The sequence below is a fragment of the Oreochromis aureus genome, linkage group 17, assembly GCF_013358895.1.
Source record: "Oreochromis aureus strain Israel breed Guangdong linkage group 17, ZZ_aureus, whole genome shotgun sequence".
In the NCBI taxonomy this organism is placed as follows: Eukaryota; Metazoa; Chordata; class Actinopteri; order Cichliformes; family Cichlidae; genus Oreochromis; species Oreochromis aureus.
In genome coordinates, this window is record NC_052958.1 from 30,452,909 (window position 1) to 30,474,970 (window position 22,062).

The following is a 22,062-nucleotide window of genomic DNA, read 5'->3' on the forward strand; positions in this document are numbered from 1 at the left end:
TACCCACTGTCACACCTTAACCACTAACCCCTACTGTAGTCCATTTTGTAAATTTCAGTCATTCTAAGTGTGAGTGGAGGATTATCACAGGACTTGTTAATCACAAGCCAGCAGCCAATGACACACTCCTGAGCCCATCTGTTCATACTGTCTTCTTGTTCAGCTTGTTTGCACAGGCCGGTATTACATCAAAAGAGATTTTAGTAAAGATTGCTGTTTTGGGAGTAATGGCGATCTGACATGTGCCATTATAGGTTAACCTTGCATGCCTCTCCCCACTGTAGTAGATCCAGAAGAAACAGACATTAATAGACAAATCCATTTTATTATATACATAAAAATGAATTGGTTTACAAAAAATAAAAATAAGACAGCAATACTTTTCTTAAGTTTTTAAAAAGAAGATCATGGATTAAAAACAAATATATATGAGCATGTTTATTTACAGCACAATGGACAGTGTGTTCGCCACCACCTGAATGGCCCTGAGGGGGTCCACAATGTCTTTGAGCTTATCTCGTCTGAGAACCCAATCTGGTGCAAACCTGGAACAAAAAAACCAAAACACTTTTAGTTATCTCTGGAAACATACAAGCACAATTTCAGCGTACTATGTAACTCAGGAATATCCATACTTTGGTGCAGCGCGGGATTTACGAGGTGTCGCCGGAACAAAGAAGCTCCCGTTGATCGACGCGCTCATCTTCTGCTTGATGATTGTTCTTTCTGTGTCCATCTTGTGTTTGCGAGCAGTGAGGCGGTAAATACTGTGGATCCTATCCAAGACCTTGGGTAGCTTTTTGACCTCCTAAAGAAAATACAGTAAGCAAAATAGTTAGCATTTTCTCTTGTGTAAAAATATCATTGATATTGGTATTTATGCACTCGTGTTATCTGTTTGTTACAGTATCTACGGACCTCAGTGCGTTGCTTGTCCTGCAGCAGGAGCGCAAGAAGGAAACAGGCCTTAGTGAAGATGCTTCCACCCTTTTCTGCCACTTTATCCCCTGCCTTCTCCCGGTATCTCTGCAGCAGGTCCAGCAGCGTCTCCACAGAGTTTTCCACTGAATACACCGCCTCAATGGTCTTGTGGTACTGAGCGGGGAGTGGAGATGATGTTAGTCCTGCACACTTAAACAACACTGAAGCATCCACGGCTGCATGTTCTACTTTGGCTGAGAAAGACAGAAACACTCAAAATGAACACCACCCCATTACACTTTGTTCTTCATATTTAATCTTTGCAGTGTGAATATTAATGAAATTAGATTACCAGCATGGAAGCTAAGCAAGGATTAGTTTGTCCTATTGTTCGACGTTTTAAAACGGTACAAATTAACCTGTTTTTGTCAAATGAGTCTGGTGGCTTTTGTGGGGGAACATATATGGATACAAAAGCTTTACAGCCACACAAATGTTTTGCTGCTGCCCTTGTCCACAGCAGTGCATTGCTCAACTCCAGTGTCAGCTTCTCAAAAGCACGGGTGTGCTGAGGGTCATTTACCATCGACAGTATACAGATTACAGGTTTATTCAACCCCCACTTGTCTAAACAATCCCTTTCCAGCCACAAGATTCACAACAAATAAGTGAGATGTCTGGATCTGCCATGCCAACATGTTCCCGTCACAGTCAGGCAGATTATGTTGCAAGACGAACAAAGCTCACAGCGAGAAGAGAGAAATCAATAACAGCAAACAGTCTGACAGAGGGTCAGATCTACATACAGGAAATGGGAAATGCTTTTAGAAAACAGAAAAGCTCGATAACACTTTAGTTCTGATATTTTCGGACAACCAGAGTTAAGTGATAGAGCTCTTTAAATGCATCTTCTCTGTGTTCTTGCAAGTTACTGTTTAAAATAATGCAACCGAAAATACTGCTGAATTTAAGAAATACTGGATAGTGATTTGTGCAGCACCAACTTTTATGTACCTTTATATTATGACAAAAATGTCTAACCATGAGAATACTGTATAAAAGTACTCTGCATTTACTATAGCTATACATAAATAAGTATTTGTTGCCACCTTATATTACAGTCACACTGAGGAAAACAATGGCTGGCCCAAAACCATTGTGAAAGTGTGCAATGAACTTTGAATGAAGTCACATTTAAAATGGATGCTTTGAAGAAGAAAACAGTTTGTGACTGAATGAGAACAGAATGCATCAGAATGACTGACACACTGTCCAAGGACTGTAACTGATTGGAGGCATGATGCCTCCCATCAAGCGACCAATACATTATGCTTAACCTCTGTGATAGGTTGGTTGTCGTAACTAGTGATGTCACCAGAACCAGTGTGTGTTGTACCATTTGATACCAAAATTCTGAAAATGTGATGGTACTTGTTTTTTGAGAAGGAGAAGAAGAAGAAGAAGAAGGAGGAGAAGGAGGAGAAGAAGAAGAAGAAGAAGAAGGAGGAGAAGGAGGAGAAGAAGAAGAAGAAGAAGAAGGAGGAGAAGGAGGAGAAGAAGAAGAAGAAGAAGAAGGAGGAGAAGGAGAAGAAGAAGAAGAAGAAGAAGGAGGAGAAGGAGAAGAAGAAGAAGAAGAAGAAGGAGGAGAAGAAGAAGAAGAAGAAGAAGAAGGAGGAGAAGGAGAAGAAGAAGAAGAAGAAGAAGGAGGAGAAGGAGAAGAAGAAGAAGAAGAAGAAGGAGGAGAAGGAGAAGAAGAAGAAGAAGAAGAAGGAGGAGAAGAAGAAGAAGAAGAAGAAGAAGAAGGAGGAGAAGGAGAAGAAGAAGAAGAAGAAGGAGGAGAAGGAGGAGAAGGAGAAGAAGAAGAAGAAGAAGAAGAAGAAGAAGAAGAAGAAGAAGAAGAAGAAGAAGAAGAAGAAGGAGAAGGAGGAGAAGAAGAAGAAGAAGAAGGAGGAGAAGAAGAAGAAGAAGAAGGAGGAGAAGAAGAAGAAGAAGAAGAAGAAGAAGAAGAAGAAGAAGAAGAAGAAGAAGAAGAAGAAGAAGAAGAAGAAGAAGAAGAAGAAGAAGAAGAAGAAGAAGAAGAAGAAGAAGAAGAAGAAGAAGAAGAAGAAGAAGAAGAAGAAGAAGAAGAAGAAGAAGAAGAAGAAGAAGAAGAAGAAGAAGAAGAAGAAGAAGAAGAATGAATAGATCAGGGTGAATGCATTTCAGTTAATATTACAACATCCAAAGCATCATCCTTCTTATATTTTGCCAAAAAGTACATTACCAACAAAGCTGTGAAATCAGCTTTGTTCCACTGGCTAAAATGTTTGCAATGGGTAACATTAAATGCTTATGCTAGTGTAATATAACATTAGTGGGCTATATAATGTTAACATTTTAAATAAATGATCTGCCAGTGTTTTAAAAATGACTTTAATGAAGCAGTTTATGGTCGAGTATGCGAGCTGTCACTTCAGATCATTTCTGCTTTGGTATCGAATTGGGCTGTGAGAATTGTTCAGTTCTACTGCTGTTTGTACCGACTACTAATGTCCAGTATCAAATCCAACCAATGGGTAACTATCTTTCTTTTTTTTCTAGTCACAAGGAGGTTGCTGTCCTACTCTTAGTCTTAGGTGAAATCTGACAATGACAGTCTCTGTTACATTATTAAATATGCTGCAACAGAGGAATGGAGGAGGTGGAGATGGCAAATGTAAGATAAAACATATCTCCTCCATTTCATGCATGCTCAGACAGTTAAAACAGCTTAATCTGATGTTGGGCCTTTAGGGAAAAAAAAACAAAAAAAGAACAAAAAAAACAAAAACAAAGAATAAACAACTGTCTACCTTCCGCTTTAATGTCACACTAAACTAATTACCGGTTTACCTTTTATGTTTATAACCTGAGAGTACCGGATTACTTCATGAGGAAGCATTAAATACAAAGTGCTGTTCTGTGTCTGCAGTACCTTGGAAAGGTTGAGAAGTATCTGAATGGAGAAGGTGATGACGTCCATGCAGGGGACACTCCTGTTACAGCAGCGGATTAGTGTGAAAATGACGTTAGTGGCTCCGCTCTCCACCAGCCGCTCGCAGCACTCTGGGGACAGCCTGGTGGCGGTTTCTGCACACGAATGCAACATGCAAACACACATGCACACACAAAGAGATTTCAGTCAGGACAAATCATAAGATGCACTCTAACATGAATCAGAAGTATGCATTTTGGCTAATTAGGCACATATATATTTACACATTTTAGACTATAATATATTTAATAGATTTGGGAGTGATTGCAGCAATAGTCCCTAAAATATTACCCACCATAATTCAAAGCCCAGAAGTGGATGTTGATTCCAGACATCACGCATTAGAAAGACAAGACACACAAAGAAATGCTCCAGAAATGCTTAAGCATTTTAAAGAGGCAGAGTTTCTATGGTATCAATTTAAATCCTCGTTCTCAAGTTGTCCATTCACTCATTTATAATGGTCCTCAATGTTAAATTGCACTGACTTTGAATATCTCATCTAAAGATTATGAGAATGAGGAGAAATATCAGCATGCAAGAGGCACAAGTAAAAATCAGTATTGAATATCTGCTATCTTTGAGCCCTCAGGCAACACTGCTTTAAAACCAGGCATGGCTGTGTCATGAAATCATTGCCTGGGCCCAGGAACACTTCCAGAAATCACTGTTACTTCACAGTGAAAAGTAACTATATTACTGGGAGTATCTAAATGTTTGGTAGGAACTACTTACATCTTCTGCCTCGCACAGTGATATGCAAAATACAGTTGTATAAATTTATCACGGCTCACGTGTGCTCATTCACTCAGTTGAAAATAATGCCTGATCCTGAGCTGAGTAAACTGTAAACAGCCTAGACACAGTTTATCACACACGTGGTAAGACCACAAACCTTGTCCAACATACACAAAAGTAAATCATTACACAGAATATGATGACTTTACCATAAGGCGAACTGAAGAGCAGGAGAAATTTACATTAATAAATATGGTTATGAAATAAATACATGCTTCAATACAAGCTGCATTAGTTTAGCTAACCTGTCTGTTATTGACATGTTACACAGAGTCCCAACTAGTTCTGAATTGAGGTTGTAATAACAAGTAGGTAAGCATTCACAGTTCATCTGTTGGCTCACTGTTTCTATAACTTGCATAGCATGTGTTCAGTGCTGTGGTGGGGTGAGCCAAAGATATTGATTTATCAGCACTGTTTATTCTCATTAATAAAGCTGTTTAGTGTTACATAACTTGCCACATCTAAAGCTGTGGGATAACTTGCAGGGAAAATGCTGTTTAAACCAATTTTTGTACTCAGCATGAGGGGAAACGAGTAGACAACGAAAAGCCTTACCAAGATTTTTCAAGGCCTCCAGAATGTATGAGAAGTGTTTATAACGAAGAAGGTAGTCCAGTGCAGATGAAGTTTTGTTGCACAGTCTGTCTTCCTCTCGGACACTGGCAGTGACCAGACGTAAGCGGTGCCTCAGCTTTACAATCTTGGGATTGTCATTCAATCTGCGGGAGCAGTGTCCTCTCCACAGAGCCTAGAAGGAGAAAGTGGTTAAAATTAAATTAAATTAAAAACAAACACACAAAACAAAAACTCACATTAGTTTCAAACTGCTGGAAAGCTAAATAAGTTAACAATTTTCAGGGCAAAATGTGTATCAAATTTTTTGATTGCCATCAATTCATAGCAAACATTTTGCTAGTGTAAACGGTGTTATTAGAAGTATTAAATATTAACAGCAAAATTAAAGAAATGATCCCAGCAAGGCTGTTACCGCCTTACTTTGTAGGTTGTAACAACATTTTGCTGACTACATTGTCCACCAATATCAAAATGATGAGGATAAAGTAAAGACTGGATAACAAGTTGTTGCTTTAAAATTTGGTAACACTTTAAAACACAGCCTGCAACTAAGGGTGTGATTCCTCCATCATTACATGGAATTTCAATTTATTTTTCTTTTAATAACAATGTCGTTATGTTTACATACAAAAGCTTAAGCATTGGAAGAAAATCAATTTTTACAAGATCTGTCATACTCATGAACATAATTAATATTAAATAAAGATGTAAAAAAAGATCATCATCATCATAATAATAATAATAATAATGATAATAATTATGATACACAAAGGCATAATTAATATACTCCACACCTGTACATAGAAAAGTACAGTTTATTTATGATTTAAAATTGGGAAATTGCTTGTCCATAAAATTTCAATGAAACTGGGCAGTACTTAAAAGTATAAATTGTATCTTTTTTGTGTCTTTTTTCCTATAAAATACCTTAAGTTATAAAATTATTAAAGTTACTTATGCATTACATAAATTCTCCTCTGCAATTTGCTATATTATCGTGGTCGAGGGGTTTGTGCATCCCAGGAATCCCAGAGGCTATATACTCGAAAGGGCTTTTGCCCCTGGTAGGATCTCCCATGGCAAATTGGTCCTGGGTGAGGAACCAGACAAAGAGCTGTTCAGGAGACCGGGTGCCAGTCAAGGTCAGAGACCCTGGTGGACTGATCCCAGGCTACTGAGGCTGGTGAAACGTCACCTCTCTGGTGAAGGAGGAGCCTGAGCTGGTGTGTGAGGTTGAAAGGTACCAAAGAGATATAACCGGGCTCACTTCAATACACAGCTTGAGCTCTGGAACCAGCCTCCTGGACAGGGGCTGGACTCTGTCCCAGTTAGAAGTTGCTTTTGGTGACAAGCGGTACCTTGGCATCTCCTTGGCTGGCTGCCTGTATATTGGGGGTTTTCCCCGGTAGACGAGAGGGCTTGATCCCTTCGGGTCAGGAAACGGATCCTAACTGTTGTCTGCGCAGTCCCTCAGTGGGGTGCTTGAGGGTGCTCCATCTGGAGACTCTTGTCCTACTGGAAGACTTCAACGTTCATGTGAGCGACAACATGACGATGTGTACTGGGAACGCCTAGCAGAAGCACTCTGGCAGACCTTGGACAGCACTGGACAGGATTGTGGACATTGAGTCCAAATGGACCACGTTCAACACCTCCATTGCGGAGGCTGCTGCACTGAGCTGCAGCTGTTAGGTGGTTGGTGTCGTGGTGGAAACCCCTGAACCAGATGGTGTTCACCGGAGGTAAAGGAAGCCATCAGCCCATGAGGCCTGACCGGACGCAACCCGATCAAGGTAGTCTTCCGTTCCACCGAAGCCTGTGGGAGGTCGGAAGCAGCTGGTGTGTACCCTGAGGGAACTTTGAGGACCTCCCTAACCCCACTGACACATCTTCTGTAGAGGAAACAGAGCCTGGGGATGAGATGGATGATTCATCCAATCACCGGGGGTGAGGCCACTGAGGCAGTTTAAAAACTGAAGTTCCTGAAGGCTCTGGATCTTGTAGGGTTGTCTTGGTTTAAAAACCTCTACAATGTCGTATGGAGATTAGGGGCGGTACCTCTGGAACATAGCGGTGGTTCCCATCATTTAGAAGGGAAACTAGAGGGTGATCTCTAACGATAGGCGACTCACACTCCTCAGCATCCTAAGGAAAGTCTATGCCAGTCTATTAAGTATATTTGACGGTGCATGGGAGTTTGCCCAACCAGTCTACATGTGTGTTGTAAACTTGGAGAAGACGTTCGACCGCATCTCTTGGAGTACTCTGTGGAAGATGCTTTGGGAGTATGGGGTGTGTTGCCTGTTAATATGAGCCATTCGGCCCTTATACAACCGTTGCAAGAGCTTGGTCCACATTACCGGCAATAAGTCAGACAGAATTTCTAGGCATAGCCAAGTGGCAGGAGGCTTCCACTTTTGTGGTCCCAGAATCTCACCTCTGCTTTTTATAGATTATGTTGTTCTGTTGCCTTGATCAGGTCTGTGGCCTCCAGCTGGCACTGGCCAAGTATAAAGTGGTGGGAATGAAAATCAGCACCTCCAAGTCTGAGGCCATGGTCTTTTAAGCATCTTGGGCTCTTGTTCACGAGTGAGGGGAGAGGGGAGCGGGAGATCGACAGACGGATTGGCTCTATGGTTGCAGTGATGCTGATGCTGTACCGGTCCGTTGTGCTGAACAGAGTGCTGAGAGTAAAAGCGACGCTCTCGATTTACCGGTCAATCTACGTCCCTACTCTCTTCTATGGTCACAAGCTCTGGGTAATGGCCTAAAGAATGAGATCAGGGATACAAGTGTCAGAAATGAGCTTTCTGAGAATGATGGGTGGCCTTTTTACAGTAACATTATTTCTAAGTAGAGCCGCTATACCCTCCACAGTAAAAGGAGCCAACTGAGGTGGTTTGTGCATCAAATAAGAATGCCTCCTGGATAAGGTGTTCTAGGTATGTACCACCAGGACGAGGCTCCGTGGCAGACTCAGAAGATATTGTAGAGTTTATATTGCTTGCCTGGCCTGAGAACATCTCGGTGTTTCCCGGATGAGCTAGAGGAGGTGGCTGGGGAGGGGGGAGTTCTTTGCTTCCCTTTCTTTGCTTAGTTATGGGTTGTCATATAAAGTGTTACCTATATTTTCTTTTTAAAATTAGGCCATGTTCGCAACAGTCAGGTGTTAAAAACTGTCCTCCCCCTGAAATTGTTTCCCAGTTGTAATACCATGGATTGACGATTGTAGAAAGAAAAGATTTAGCAGATCTTTAATGGGCTGTTCTAACTGAGGTGACTTAAAGTTGAATGAACTTTTTTTACCACACCTAAATATAGACTGAATTGGAAATCTGCGACTCTCCCCTTTAGAATTACAGGCAACATCTTTACCACACTCAGCACTGACTACGGTACCTGGGCCTTGAGAATACCCTGCTGAACCCTCTTCTGCCGCCTGAGCAGGAGGAATTTCCGGACAGCCTGCTGGATGACAGTCGCAGCCTTGTGGCGACGAACTAGCCAGTGCCTGACTGCTCTCTGAGCTGTAGCCACCTTACGCTTGTACTCCAGATAGCGTCTTCTCTGTTGCTTTGCTCTCACCAGTCGCTTTAAAAAAAAGAAAGAAAAAAAGGTCAAGATGCCATTTGTAAAAACTGTCGTACTCTTCAATAGATATAGCACTATGGATGTTTTGTGACTCTACCTGTATGGTGATAACAGAATGGATCTGTCTTTTAGCTGACTCCAAAGCCCAGTGAGCTCTGAGTGCTCGTTGGATCTTAATGGCACTGAGATGGTGAAATATGGCTGCTGTAAAACGTAGCCTCCTCTCTGCACGAGCAGCCTTTAGTATCTGAAAAACATTGGCTTACATTTAACCAGCAACTTTTTTTCCCCCTTACATTCAGCACATTGAGACTGCTTACTACAAATCACATTTCAACACTGTAAGACTCCAAACAAGCTGCAGTTTCTCTTAATTACAGTACCCTGATGTTTATTTTTGTACTGCAAATGAACTTTACCTGCTGTTTTGCAATCCAGGCTTGCCAGTGTTTCTGAAGTGTGATGGCAGCTTGCCTCACTTGGATGTATTTGCCTCTCTCCTGCCTGCCGAGCTGCACTGCTCGAATCCTCCGCTGGAGTTTCACAGCTGCATCTTTCTTTCTTTGGAAGATACGCCGTTCCACCAAACATCTCCAGCATGACTGGATTACAACAGCAGCATGATTTTGTCGGCTAACATCCCTCCTGACGCGCCAGCCTCTCATTGCTGCCTGGAGAACTATGGTGGATTGTTTCAACTTCAAAAACTTTGCTCTTTCTTGCCTCTGAAGAACACGAGCCCGATAACATCTCTGGATGATGATGGCAGATAGACGCATGGCCTGGAATTTGACTTCTTCTCTGTGTTTTCTGAAGACAGACTGGATCACAGTAGCAGCTTGATGCCAACAAGCAACTTCCTGTCTGACCTGCTGCCCTCTGTATGCTGCCTGAAGAACAACAGCAGCTCTGCGCAGCTTCTGATATGTTTGCAACTGTTTCTTTGCTGCTACAGACGCTCGATATCTTCTCTGAACTGTCAGGACAGAGGATTTCAGAGTGAGATACTCTCTGTGTTTGCAGTGAGCTCTGTAAGTTCTCTGGATAACACTGGCAGCTTGATGCTTCTGTTTGATCATCTGTCGTGACTTCATTCCACGGAAGGCAGCCTGTAGAATGATGGCAGCTTTTCTAACCTCTTGATAATGTTTCACAACAAGGTTTCTGGTTCTTTGAGCTCTGAACCTCTGCTGTAAGACACAGGTTGCCCAGCGTTGTCTCCTAAACTCTGACTGAAGTTTATGTCTCCTGAAGTTTGCTTGAATGACAGTAGCTGCTCTGTGCATCTTGGCAATGTCAGACCTGACACGATGACCTCTGAAAGCTGCTTGTAGGACCACAGCAGAATGTCTCATTTTTAGGAAGTTTTCCCTTTCTTGCCTCTGAAGAACACGAGCCCGATAACGTCTCTGGATGATGATGGCAGATAGACGCATGGCCTGGAATTTGACGACTTCTCTGTGTTTTCTGAAGGCAGACTGGATCACAGTAGCAGCTTGATGCCAACGAGCAACTTCCTGTCTGACCTGCTGCCCTCTGTATGCTGCCTGAAGAACAACAGCAGCTCTGCACAGTTTCTGATATGTTTGCAACTGTTTCTTTGCTGCTGCAGAGGCTCGATATCTTCTCTGAACAGTCAGGACAGAGGATTTCAGAGTGAGATACTCCCTGTGTTCGCAGTGAGCTCTATAAGTTCTCTGGATAACACTGGCAGCTTGATGCTTTTGTTTGATCATCTGTCTGGATTTCATTCCACGATATGCAGCCTGTAGAATGATGGCAGCTTTTCTAACCTCTTGATAATGTTTCAGCACAAGGTTTCTGGTTCTTTGAGCTCTGAACCTCTGCTGTAGGACACAGGTTGCCCAGCGTTGTCTCCTGAACTCTGATTGAAGTTTATGTCTCCTGAAGTTTGCTTGAATGACAATAGCTGCTCTGTGCATCTTGGCAATGTCAGACCTGACACGATGACCTCTGAAAGCTGCTTGTAGGACCACAGCAGAATGTCTCATTCTTAGGAAGTTTTCCCTTTCTTGCCTCTGAAGAACACGAGCCCGATAATGTCTCTGGATGATGATGGCAGATAGACGCATGGCCTGGAATTTGACTTCTTCTCTGTGTTTTCTGAAGGCAGACTGGATCACAGTAGCAGCTTGATGCCAACGAGCAACTTCCTGTCTGACCTGCTGCCCTCTGTATGCTGCCTGAAGAACAACAGCAGCTCTGCGCAGTTTCTGATATGTTTGCAACTGTTTCTTTGCTGCTACAGACGCTCGATATCTTCTCTGAACAGTCAGGACAGAGGATTTCAGAGTGAGATACTCCCTGTGTTCACAGTGAGCTCTATAAACTCTCTGGATAACACTGGCAGCTTGATGCTTCTGTTTGATCATCTGTCTGGATTTCATTCCACGATATGCAGCCTGTAGAATGATGGCAGCTTTTCTAACCTCTTGATAATGTTTCACAACAAGGTTTCTGGTTCTTTGAGCTCTGAACCTCTGCTGTAGGACACAGGTTGCCCAGCGTTGTCTCTTAAACTCTGATTGAAGTTTATGTCTCCTGAAGTTTGCTTGAATGACAATAGCTGCTCTGTGCATCTTGGCAATGTCAGACCTGACACGATGACCTCTGAAAGCTGCTTGTAGGACCACAGCAGAATGTCTCATTCTTAGGAAGTTTTCCTTTTCTTGCCTCTGAAGAACACGAGCCCGATAACGTCTCTGGATGATGATGGCAGATAGACGCATGGCCTGGAATTTGACGACTTCTCTGTGTTTTCTGAAGGCAGACTGGATCACAGTAGCAGCTTGATGCCAACGAGCAACTTCCTGTCTGACCTGCTGCCCTCTGTATGCTGCCTGAAGAACAACAGCAGCTCTGCGCAGTTTCTGATATGTTTGCAACTGTTTCCTTGCTGCTACAGACGCTCGATATCTTCTCTGAACAGTCAGGACAGAGGATTTCAGAGTGAGATACTCCCTGTGTTCGCAGTGAGCTCTATAAGTTCTCTGGATAACACTGGCAGCTTGATGCTTTTGTTTGAGAAATTGTCTGGATTTCATTCCACGATATGCAGCCTGTAGAATGATGGCAGCTTTTCTAACCTCTTGATAATGTTTCACCACAAGGTTTCTGGTTCTTTGAGCTCTGAACCTCTGCTGTAGGACACAGGTTGCCCAGCGTTGTCTCCTGAACTCTGATTGAAGTTTATGTCTCCTGAAGTTTGCTTGAATGACAATAGCTGCTCTGTGCATCTTGGCAATGTCAGACCTGACACGATGACCTCTGAAAGCTGCTTGTAGGACCACAGCAGAATGTCTCATTCTTAGGAAGTTTTCCCTTTCTTGCCTCTGAAGAACACGAGCCCGATAACGTCTCTGGATGATGATGGCAGATAGACGCATGGCCTGGAATTTGACTTCTTCTCTGTGTTTTCTGAAGGCAGACTGGATCACAGTAGCAGCTTGATGCCAACGAGCAACTTCCTGTCTGACCTGCTGCCCTCTGTATGCTGCCTGAAGAACAACAGCAGCTCTGCACAGTTTCTGATATGTTTGCAGCTGTTTCTTTGCTGCTGCAGAGGCTCGATATCTTCTCTGAACAGTCAGGACAGAGGATTTCAGAGTGAGATACTCCCTGTGTTCACAGTGAGCTCTATAAGCTCTCTGGATAACACTGGCAGCTTGATGCTTTTGCTTGATCATCTGTCTTGATTTCATTCCACGAAAGACAGCTTGTATGACAACAGCTGCATTTTTCTTAACACTCAGGGCGTGCACCTCTGCTCTCATCTTTTTGTTAGCTCTGTAACGTGTTTGCAATACAGTGGCTGCCCAGCGGAGCCTCTTGTAGTTGCTTTTTTGCTGGTACATTCTATAGTGAGACTGAATTGTTACAGCTGCCATGTGCTCAACACACAGCCGCTTTCGAACTACATATCCTCTGTAAGCTGCCTGTAGACAAACAACTGCCCTTCTCTTTGACAGATAGTCCAGCCGTGCTTTTCTTGCCAGGGTTACTGCTCTGTACCTCTGCTGACAGGCCAAAACTGCCACTCTGACAGCCAGGAACTGCTTTCTATCTCGGATTGCCAGAAACTTTCTCTGAATGACTGAAGCAGCTTGGTGCATATTTGCAATCTTCCTCCTGGCCTTGTGGCCACGGTATGCTGCTTGGATTATTATGACTGCATGTTTCATTGTTCCGTAACTCTGCATCTGTTGATCCCTGAGCCGTTTGGCCCTGTACCTTTCCTGAATAATGATGGCGGCACACTTAAGGGCAAGGTAAGCCACACGCATTCTGTGCATCCTGAAGTGAGCTTGGATTGCTCTGGCTGCTTTATGTCTGCTCTTCAAGTCCTGCCTTTCTCTAAATCCCCGAAACACAGCTTGTATCTTAACAGTCACCTGCTTAAGTTTCCTGAATTCATTTTGCTGCACCCTGCACAGCAAAAGAGCTCTGTATCGGCTTTGGATGGCAATCGCCGCACTGTGAACGAGAAGATAACGTTTCCTACATAAAAACATCCTGGCTAAAGCCTGAATGACAGTCGCTGCCTGGTGCTTTTTCTTCAGCTCTGCCCTAACTCTCATGCCTCTGAATGAAGATTGGAGAGTAATGGATGCCGCTTTCTTCTCTAGGTATGCTCTCCTCATCTCCCTTCCAGCCAAATAAGCTCTGTAATGGCTCTGTAGAACCACAGCTGCTGCCCTCTTGGCTCTGTACTGTGCTTGCACTTTGTGCCGACGATAACAAGCCTGTATAAAAGATGCACACTGATGCCACTTTTCTATCCTCTTCCTGTCCACTCTGCCTCTCCAGTTAGCTTGCACAGTGAGCACAGCGGCCCTCAGAGAGTTATATTCATTCTTTGTCTTGCGACTCAAAAGTGTTGCTCTGTACTTTTGCTGTATTAGAACTGCGGCTCTTTTCAAGATCAGGTAGCGCCTACGGGCAGCGTGCTTCCTGAAAGCTGCCTGGATCACAGCTGCTGCCCTGTACTGTTTTTTCAGAGAATCTCGAGCCACTTTCCCACGATACGCTGCCTGTATGGTAACAGCCGCGCATTTCATCCTGACAAACTTTTTCCTCTCCGCGTCTCTTGTCATGGAGGCTCTGAACCAGCGCTGGATTACGACTGCAGCACACCTCATTTCCGCCACTTCTTTTCTGACAGCGTGCCCTCTGAAGGCACTCTGGATGACAACAGCAGAGCGGTGCTGCAGTTTTAATGTGTGAAAACGGCGCCTCTGCACAAGGCCTCTGTACTGAGCTTGAATGAGCAAAGCACTTCCCTTGATCTTTCTGTACTGATTGAGACACTTCTGCATCCTGTACCAGGACTGGACTCTCACAGCAGCGGCAGTTCTTTGGGACATTTTTCTTCCGTACCATTTCTTAAAAGCAGCTTGTATCACTCTGGCTGCGCAGCTTTCCTTTTGTATTTTCTGAGCTTTCCATCTTCTATATCCTCTTTGTATTTTTACCACAGCGCTCCTAAGTAAGAGATAATGTGCTCTGTCTCTTTTTGAAATGGCCCATGCTCGTGAGTACTTCTGAATGACTGTCGTCGCCCAGTAGATTTTCCCATAAGCAGAGGCCGCCCTCCTCATTCGCCATTGTGCTTGGACAACAATGGTATGATATCTGAGGCATTGGTAAGCCCTCATGGTTGAAAACATCCTCCACTGAGCCTGCAAGGACAAGATAAGACCCATTTAGTTCAAAGAACAAAACATGTGGTAGCTTCATTAGGCTGGATTTGTCCTTGATATGACAAAACAGTAAAATTATCCAAAAAAACAAGAAGTGTAATCACAGTGTTGATTAGACAGCACTTTAATAGATGATCATGAACATCAAAATGTCCTTGAACAAAGTCATTCACAACTAGACACAAAGTCAGATTAACAATCACCCGAGAAGCTTAATCTAGTTACCGATTCAAAAAGCCAAAGCCATATGTGACTTTGTCAAACACCACTTCTAACCCTCAGGTATATAACACACGTACACACCTGGATGACGGTTGCTGCTTCATGCTGCATAGCCCGAAGTTGAGCCTGTTTTCTAAGTCTCAGCTTTTTGCGGGCTGCATAACCTCTCCATGAGGTCTGGATGACGACAGCAGCCTGGTTCTGCCTCTTAGCTCTGCGCCTCTGAAGAAAATTCCTCACCAATACTTGGATTTTCATGGCAGCCATGTTTCTTTCCTGCATGGAAGCAAGAAACAAAGAACAACATTAAACACGTTATCTCTACAGAGCAGGTTACTTTTTGGTAGCATTTTGTAAGCTTGTCAGTCTGCAAACATGATGGGTGTAGAGTTAACAATCCTTTAACATGCGACTTACATCCACCGTCTTCAAGGTTCATTTATGGACAAAATCTTCCTACAGATCTATTTCCAATCCCTTTAATAACAATTTAAAAGCATAACACCCTAAGAAGTACACCTCAAACACCCATAGTTACTTGCTCCCATGACCAATATTAGGCCAGTATCAGACATAAAGGGCTAAAGGGTCTCATTCACACCTGACTTAACTGTAAGTTTAATTTACTCTGATAAATAAGTAGAAACCACAAACCTTGTAGAGTTCTAAATCTTTCTTGAGCTTGTATTTCCTCCAGGCTCCCTGTATGACTCGCGCAGCTCTGGTTTCGTCCCGCAGGTCCAACAGGCGAGCGCACAGGAAGGACAAGTACGACATCACCACCTGCAAGTCAGTTTACGTGGATGAAGACAGAGCTGCATTCTCTCTCACATTTTGGTACATTAAATATCTTTACAATTGAGGCATTAAAAGCCTTATTTTACCAAATCCTGAGATTTTAAAGACAAATGACTGCAAGAGAGTTTGTCCTCACGGGGGAGGAAATTCAGTCAGGTTACATGGATGAGGCAGCCACAAAGTCAGCCTACTCCTGTAAAGTGAGCTTAATTCATTTCAAACCCAAGCTCTGTCACAGAGCTACTGAATCAGAAAGCTACATTTGTATTATTGTTTTTACACATGACCATTTATACATATGTACCACAAGACAGCAGGGGATTAGTGGGGGAATAAGACTAGTGCAGTGTTGAGAATGTGTTCCTCTTTGTTAGTCAAGTACATATAAAACACACTGAATGTGGATTAATAATCAGTTGTTATGAATTTAACCAAAAACAATGCTCTGTGTTCCTGCAAGCTGTTTATGACACCTCCCACCTGGTCTCACCTTCTCATTGGGGATAGTGTTGGACATATCAGCCGGGTTGATCATGGCGGGCACACCGCCCAGAAAAGACACCGCACTGTTGACCAGTTTGAAGTTGCTTTTCTCGTTCTTCAGTAGCTCTTTAAACTCCAGCGATGGAGAATCAGGTCCTGTTGGCAAATAAATAGATTGAAGTAACAACTCTCTTTTGTATTGTGTATGTATTTTGATGTTATGAAATCACAAAGCTGAGGTCACCATGACTTAAAAAAAATAAAAAGATGTAATGTAATAAATTGTATTAACACATTGAAAAAACATACTGTGTGTTATTTATTTGTTACATTTCTTTTTTTCAATAATTCAGAGTTCCTTTCATATTCACTGTTTTCATGTTCTGACAGACTACAAATGTCTGTTTGAGGTACAAATATTCAAGTGAACTTTTTTCTTTAAATGCCCCCTGGCACAGATGGTTGCACTAAGGTTGCAGCACACAGCTGACATACCGTTTGGGCCTGTGGGCAGGGAGTCAAAGGAGCTGTCGGAGTCGCTGGCTGAGCAGCTGAGCTCCAGCCGGCCTCTTGGTGAGCACTCGACAGTCTGAGTGGTGCGGTGACTGACAGACGCTTCTGGCAGGAGACCCGGGTGGTAGTGGTGGATAAGGTAGCACAGGACGCGGCCATCCGAGAACGTCACGGTGAAGTTCTCCACCTGCACACACAGGCAGAGACAGACTTTATTTATTGTTTCCAACTAGAGTTTTCTGAAAACTTCTCACTGATGCAGTACATAAAGGCTAAAAAAAGTACAACACAGCCAAACAGTTATGTTTTACCAGAATTTCAATATCATACAAACGATGTTGAAAACTTAAAAAAATAAAAACTCAAATCAGACTCCAAACTAACAGTACAGTGCTGCTCTCTGTGTAAACCACAGCCTGTAAAGCCTGTTTTTGGAATAAGGTAAAAAATGTGTCTAAAAATCCAAATACCTGACGATGATATGAGCTGTACTACATACAGGATAGGGCTGTTAAAAAGTTCCACGTTCTTACTGCATTTGTGAAGGTTCGAAATTGTTAGAAATTACAATGTCAAGGTCGTGTTTTGTGGCAAATATTCCAAAGGTCAGCAAAAACCAACAAACCTCTGTCATTTTGCGTCACACAATTATCATTTATATTTACAGTGTTGCTTCCTTTTGTTCTTCTTAAAGCCCTGAGATCGCACCCAAAAGCATATTTAGGGTTTACACTATAAAAATAGGCATTGAAAGACATTTTTTTAACCACATCCAAAATTTGCGGTTTTTGGGTGCTCTAGAAATGTATCCCACCACGAATTTCATGGTTCAGCTAAATGTATCCTTGTTTGGATAATTTGCAACAACGCACACTGAAATGGGTAAACACCTACACTGCCTGGGTGAAAATATATCTATGTAACATTGTAGAAAGTAAGTCACATGAATGCACAAGGTTATGTTGCATGTTCTTAAAATCTGTGTCCAAATCATGCGACATTCAACTTATATTGTCATTTTTTCAACGCTTTGTTTTGTTTTGTTTTTTACAATAAATACGCATCTCATATGAAGAATACTAAAACATTTTCATTATTCTCTTCTTAAGTGTCTATAAACAACCATTTGTCTGTCGTCTCACAATATACAGTGACTCGAACAACAAAAAGCAAAGTTAACCATAAAAAAATAAATAAATAAATAAATAAATAAAATTAGCCAAACATTTCTGAGCACGAGCAAAAATCTAAACAGGTCAGGTCTGCAAAATAAATTCACCTCCCATACAGTTACACCAGGCTTTAATCTGGGCAATTTAAAACTGGCGTCACTCGTGGATGGACTCTCCTTTAGAGCCACCCTGACGTGGCCACTTACAGAACTACAGCTTTTGGCCCAATTTGCATTGCCTTGCTTTTCACCCCACGGGTTGCCACTTGGTTTAAATGCATATTTAGAAATAAAGACTTGAGGACATGTAGTCACACAGATGACTGGTATGAATGTGGTCTTTGCAAAGGAGTTAGAATACACGCATTGCAAATAAACTGAGATTTAGTAGACTAAAGTAGAGAATTTCTTTATTTAACAAAAAATGCAAACAAGAAGCCGCAAAGACTATAAAAGTTAGTCATTTATTTATCCAGGTAAAATCTCATTTCCAAGAGAGACCTGGCATCATGGCAACAAATGTCAAAATACACGTACCAAAAAAGGTGAAGATGATAAGCTATGATGAAAAGTGTGTAGAAATAATCTAAAAACGACACAAAAAAATGACAAAAATCTACAGTATTACAGCTTTGTAAGATCAAGGTAACGGTTTATTCTGTATGCATCAACCTCAAGTTAAAAAAAAATGTAGTTAGTGAGCAAAGTGTAAAAGCAACCAGCAAAAGAGATAAAAACTTAAACAAGCCTCAATTACATCAGTTTAATTCTGAATGTGAAACTATTTTCTTTGGTTTCTTAGCTAAAAATAAAGTATTTAGTCTCACCTGCAGGTTGTAAAAGTCACAAACGGAACGGACCCAGTCCATAAGCAGGGTAACTTTGGTGCTGCCATGTTCATACGGGACTCTGGTTTTTGCAGGCGTCTGCCGAAGACCCCGATCAGCCTTCAGAGACGCTAGCCTCCGTTTAGTCCTCAGGGTTTTCTTCAGAAAGCCAATCTCCTCCTTGAGTTGATCCTCATTCAGAATCACCTCCACCTGAACATATGATGCATTAACAGCATATCAATCAACTCTTTTCACTTATTGGGATGAGGGTTCTCAAATGGGGGAAATAAAGGCATACACACATGAAATGCAAAGATGATTTTCCACAGCAGGCTCAGCGTCTTTTCTCTGTGTCCATCCACAATGTCTCTTGAATCAATGGTTGAGCCTGAAAAAAAACAAAAAAACAACATTTCAATACCATCAAAGCAAAGTTCTGAGTTTTCCTGATTTTCTATTTTCTTGTCATGTAAGCTCAATAAAGTTTAGTAAGAAAAAAAGTCAGGAGACTACAAGGTGATATAGAACTTGTTTACACTCAATGCAAAACTATAGCAGAACACAACAAATATCTTCATATCTTAAACAGGATATACAAATTTGATTTTCAGAAACTGATTAATTACCGCGTTCATCCTTCAGGTTGATCCCTTTGCTTTTGAGAACTTGTAGAGCGACATCGACATTGTGGACCTTCTGCAGGCGGCTGATGGCCGGCAGGCGGAGCTTCACAGACAAACTCCAGTCCTGGACAAGGAGCTCCATCACTCGCCTAAAGCAAAAACAGGATCCTTAGCTTCCATCATTACACTTCAACTGATTTGTCATGAAATGAAATGTTTATGTCACACATTTAAATCCCACAGCAGCAGCAGCTGAACATAAACGAGTATCTACTGAGAACCTGATCCACACATACGGGGCTAGTCGAGGTCAAATCCAGCTTTTGCCACATGTCCCTTTGAACAATCAACATTACGTGCTGTTATAACCCTAACTACATGTTGGCCAATCAGAATACAGGACAACATATTATCTCACTCTTATTGCCTGTTTATGCCCTGTCCTTATCTTCAACACCATGCTGCTCTGTTGTATGTTAATTGCCCCTTGGGGATAAATAAAGTCTTTCTGATTCTGATTCTGACTCTGATAAAGGGCAACTTCCCCACTTAAAATACAGGAAATTTTAATCTCAAAACAGAAAAATATGTAACATTAAATTGCATCATATCCTGTAGACAAATAAAATGAAGTCAAAGATTTGCTCTGAATGTTCTTTTCTATTTAAGGAGCAAATATAAAAAAAACAAACAAACAAAAAAAAACCTTTGACAGACTCACAGACTTGAAACTGAACCACTGTCAGGGCTGTCAAAGAGCCAATCCTTCAGTGAGAATTCAAGGAAGGAAATCCCCTGTCTGAAACCGCCTTGTCTGAGAGTCCTTAGCTCCCATTCCCCTGAGGAGTGGGGATACTGCTGCCTATCTGAGCCTGACCTCTGAGAAAAGCACACATGCATCTGGGATCCGAGCATCGCATTAAAATTCATGCCGACACACTCACACTAGACGAACGCCACATTTTAAGTCAACTGCCAAATTCTTCACAGCGAAGTCGAACTCATCCAGGGGCGTCTGAACGTGGGAGACGGGTAACCCGAGGTAGCTGAGGTGCCGCGGGAGGATCCCCTCTCCGCTCAGGAAGTCCCTTGAGAAGGCCAGCAGCAGGTCTTTACTTGCCTGTTAAATAAAAATTAAAAAAAAAAAAAAAATTGAGCAGCACATAGCACGACAGAGGTTAACACAAGCCAAAAAGATCAGAAGAGGGAAAACTGTTTCTCATGCTTTTATTTCAGTCACTCTTCGCCTCCCTCAGTAAAACCTCCTTGGATCGTCTACAGCAGGGGTGTCAAACTCAATTGCACAGGGGGCCAAAACTCAAGGCACACTTTAGGTCGCGGGCCAAACAAGATAAACATTTATTTAACACACTACAACAATGTTTTTTAAACATAAATATGAATTAAAACAGACAGGAATATTATTCCAGATTAAATAAACTTAAAAAAAATAAACTTTAACTTTAAATATTTTGCTCCTCATAAAAATATATCCTGTCAAAATTATGTAAGTTAGAAATATGAACATGCTGCCAAAACCCCAGAAAAAAATAAATGAAAGCATACACAAGGTTGGAGCCGCATATAGGCGAGCATTGCTTCTGGAATGGAACTAATAAACTGTGCGGGCCATTCAGTGTCGTACTTTCCTTGAGTGTATCATTACACTGCAGCTCCATCTGAATCTGCACAGGTGCAGTTCAGCAAAGTCCGCTGACTTGGTTCAACATTACTTGGCAACAGGGAAAGTGAGGCAGGTTGCACTGGTGCATTTGTGACAGCTTCACTTGAAATGCCTTCACCGCATCATACATGCCATGTCCATGAACTGACAGATTTCCTTGCTGAGCTCAAAAACTCTATTGAGAATTTTTATCCCAACTCAGCCAACGGACCTCTGTATGATGAGGAATGTCGGCAAACTCTGAATCTATTTCCCACATAAAAGACTGAAATTGACGGTGATTTAAACTTTTAGCTCAGATAAAATTTACGGTTTGCGTTACGGTGATCATTACATGCTCCATTTTAGGACTTTACCACACAGCGTTTCCTGGTGTATGATGCCGTGATATGCTGATAACTCACCGGTACAGTTCTCCTACGCATCTTTACTCGCATCCTGCTGACTAGTCCACTTTTTGACCGCACAACACCGGCGCTCCATCTGTTCTAAGTCCAACAAGTTTGTCCCAGGGCAGTTTCATGTCGGTTACACTTTGACATACATTTTAAAAATGTCTTTTCCTGTCGTTGTCCCGTGCATCGATTTAATGTTCAGTATTTCCTCTCCACGGATGAAGATGGTCAGCTGTGCAATGTCCATCATGTCTATACTTTCATCCACAGTGAGAGAGTGTGGAATAAAGTCTTTGCTTCTTTCACACAACTGTGTTCTTAAATCAGTGGCCATCTCACAAACCCGATCAGCAATCGTATTTCTCCTCAGGCTCACATTTGCCAAAATCTGCGTTTTGTCTGGACACAAGACGTCGCACACCTTCATCATGCAGCTCTTCAGAGTACCGGGCTGATTTGGCTCCTCTGCTGCAATAAAACTTGCTTTCACAACAGCTTCACTTTGTGATTTTGCTCTGGTGAAAAAAGTCTGCTGAAATGTCAGATTCTTCTTTAGCTCTTCTACTTTCTGTAGTTTCTGCTCTGCATTTAGGTTTTTCAGCTTATCCTGACGTTTTGTCTCGTAGTGCCATCTTAAATTAAATTCCTTAAATACAGCCGCATTAGCTCCACTAATAAGACACACGGGTTTACCAGCAATGTCTGTAAACATATATTCAGT

The 22,062-nt window shown here is 42.2% G+C and overlaps 1 protein-coding gene across 2 annotated transcripts in view; it reads right to left on the reverse strand.

The window, feature by feature from the left end:
* Positions 1-320: 320 nt before the first annotated feature.
* The window catches only part of LOC116334348 (abnormal spindle-like microcephaly-associated protein homolog), a 29,640-nt gene continuing 7,898 nt past the window's right edge, over positions 321-22,062 (reverse strand). For both annotated transcript variants that reach the window (XM_039601350.1, XM_039601349.1), the window contains exons 11-26: positions 20,207-20,382; positions 19,266-19,411; positions 18,942-19,027; positions 18,637-18,849; positions 16,621-16,825; positions 16,133-16,281; positions 15,499-15,627; positions 14,926-15,120; positions 9,322-14,601; positions 9,000-9,149; positions 8,711-8,902; positions 5,291-5,483; positions 3,875-4,029; positions 919-1,095; positions 636-808; positions 321-545 (exon numbers count right to left, since the gene is read on the reverse strand). In XM_039601350.1, coding sequence (XP_039457284.1) covers positions 443-545; positions 636-808; positions 919-1,095; positions 3,875-4,029; positions 5,291-5,483; positions 8,711-8,902; positions 9,000-9,149; positions 9,322-14,601; positions 14,926-15,120; positions 15,499-15,627; positions 16,133-16,281; positions 16,621-16,825; positions 18,637-18,849; positions 18,942-19,027; positions 19,266-19,411; positions 20,207-20,382 — 7,722 coding nt within the window. In that variant the 3' untranslated portion in view covers positions 321-442. The remainder of the gene's footprint in view (positions 546-635; positions 809-918; positions 1,096-3,874; positions 4,030-5,290; positions 5,484-8,710; positions 8,903-8,999; positions 9,150-9,321; positions 14,602-14,925; positions 15,121-15,498; positions 15,628-16,132; positions 16,282-16,620; positions 16,826-18,636; positions 18,850-18,941; positions 19,028-19,265; positions 19,412-20,206; positions 20,383-22,062) is intronic.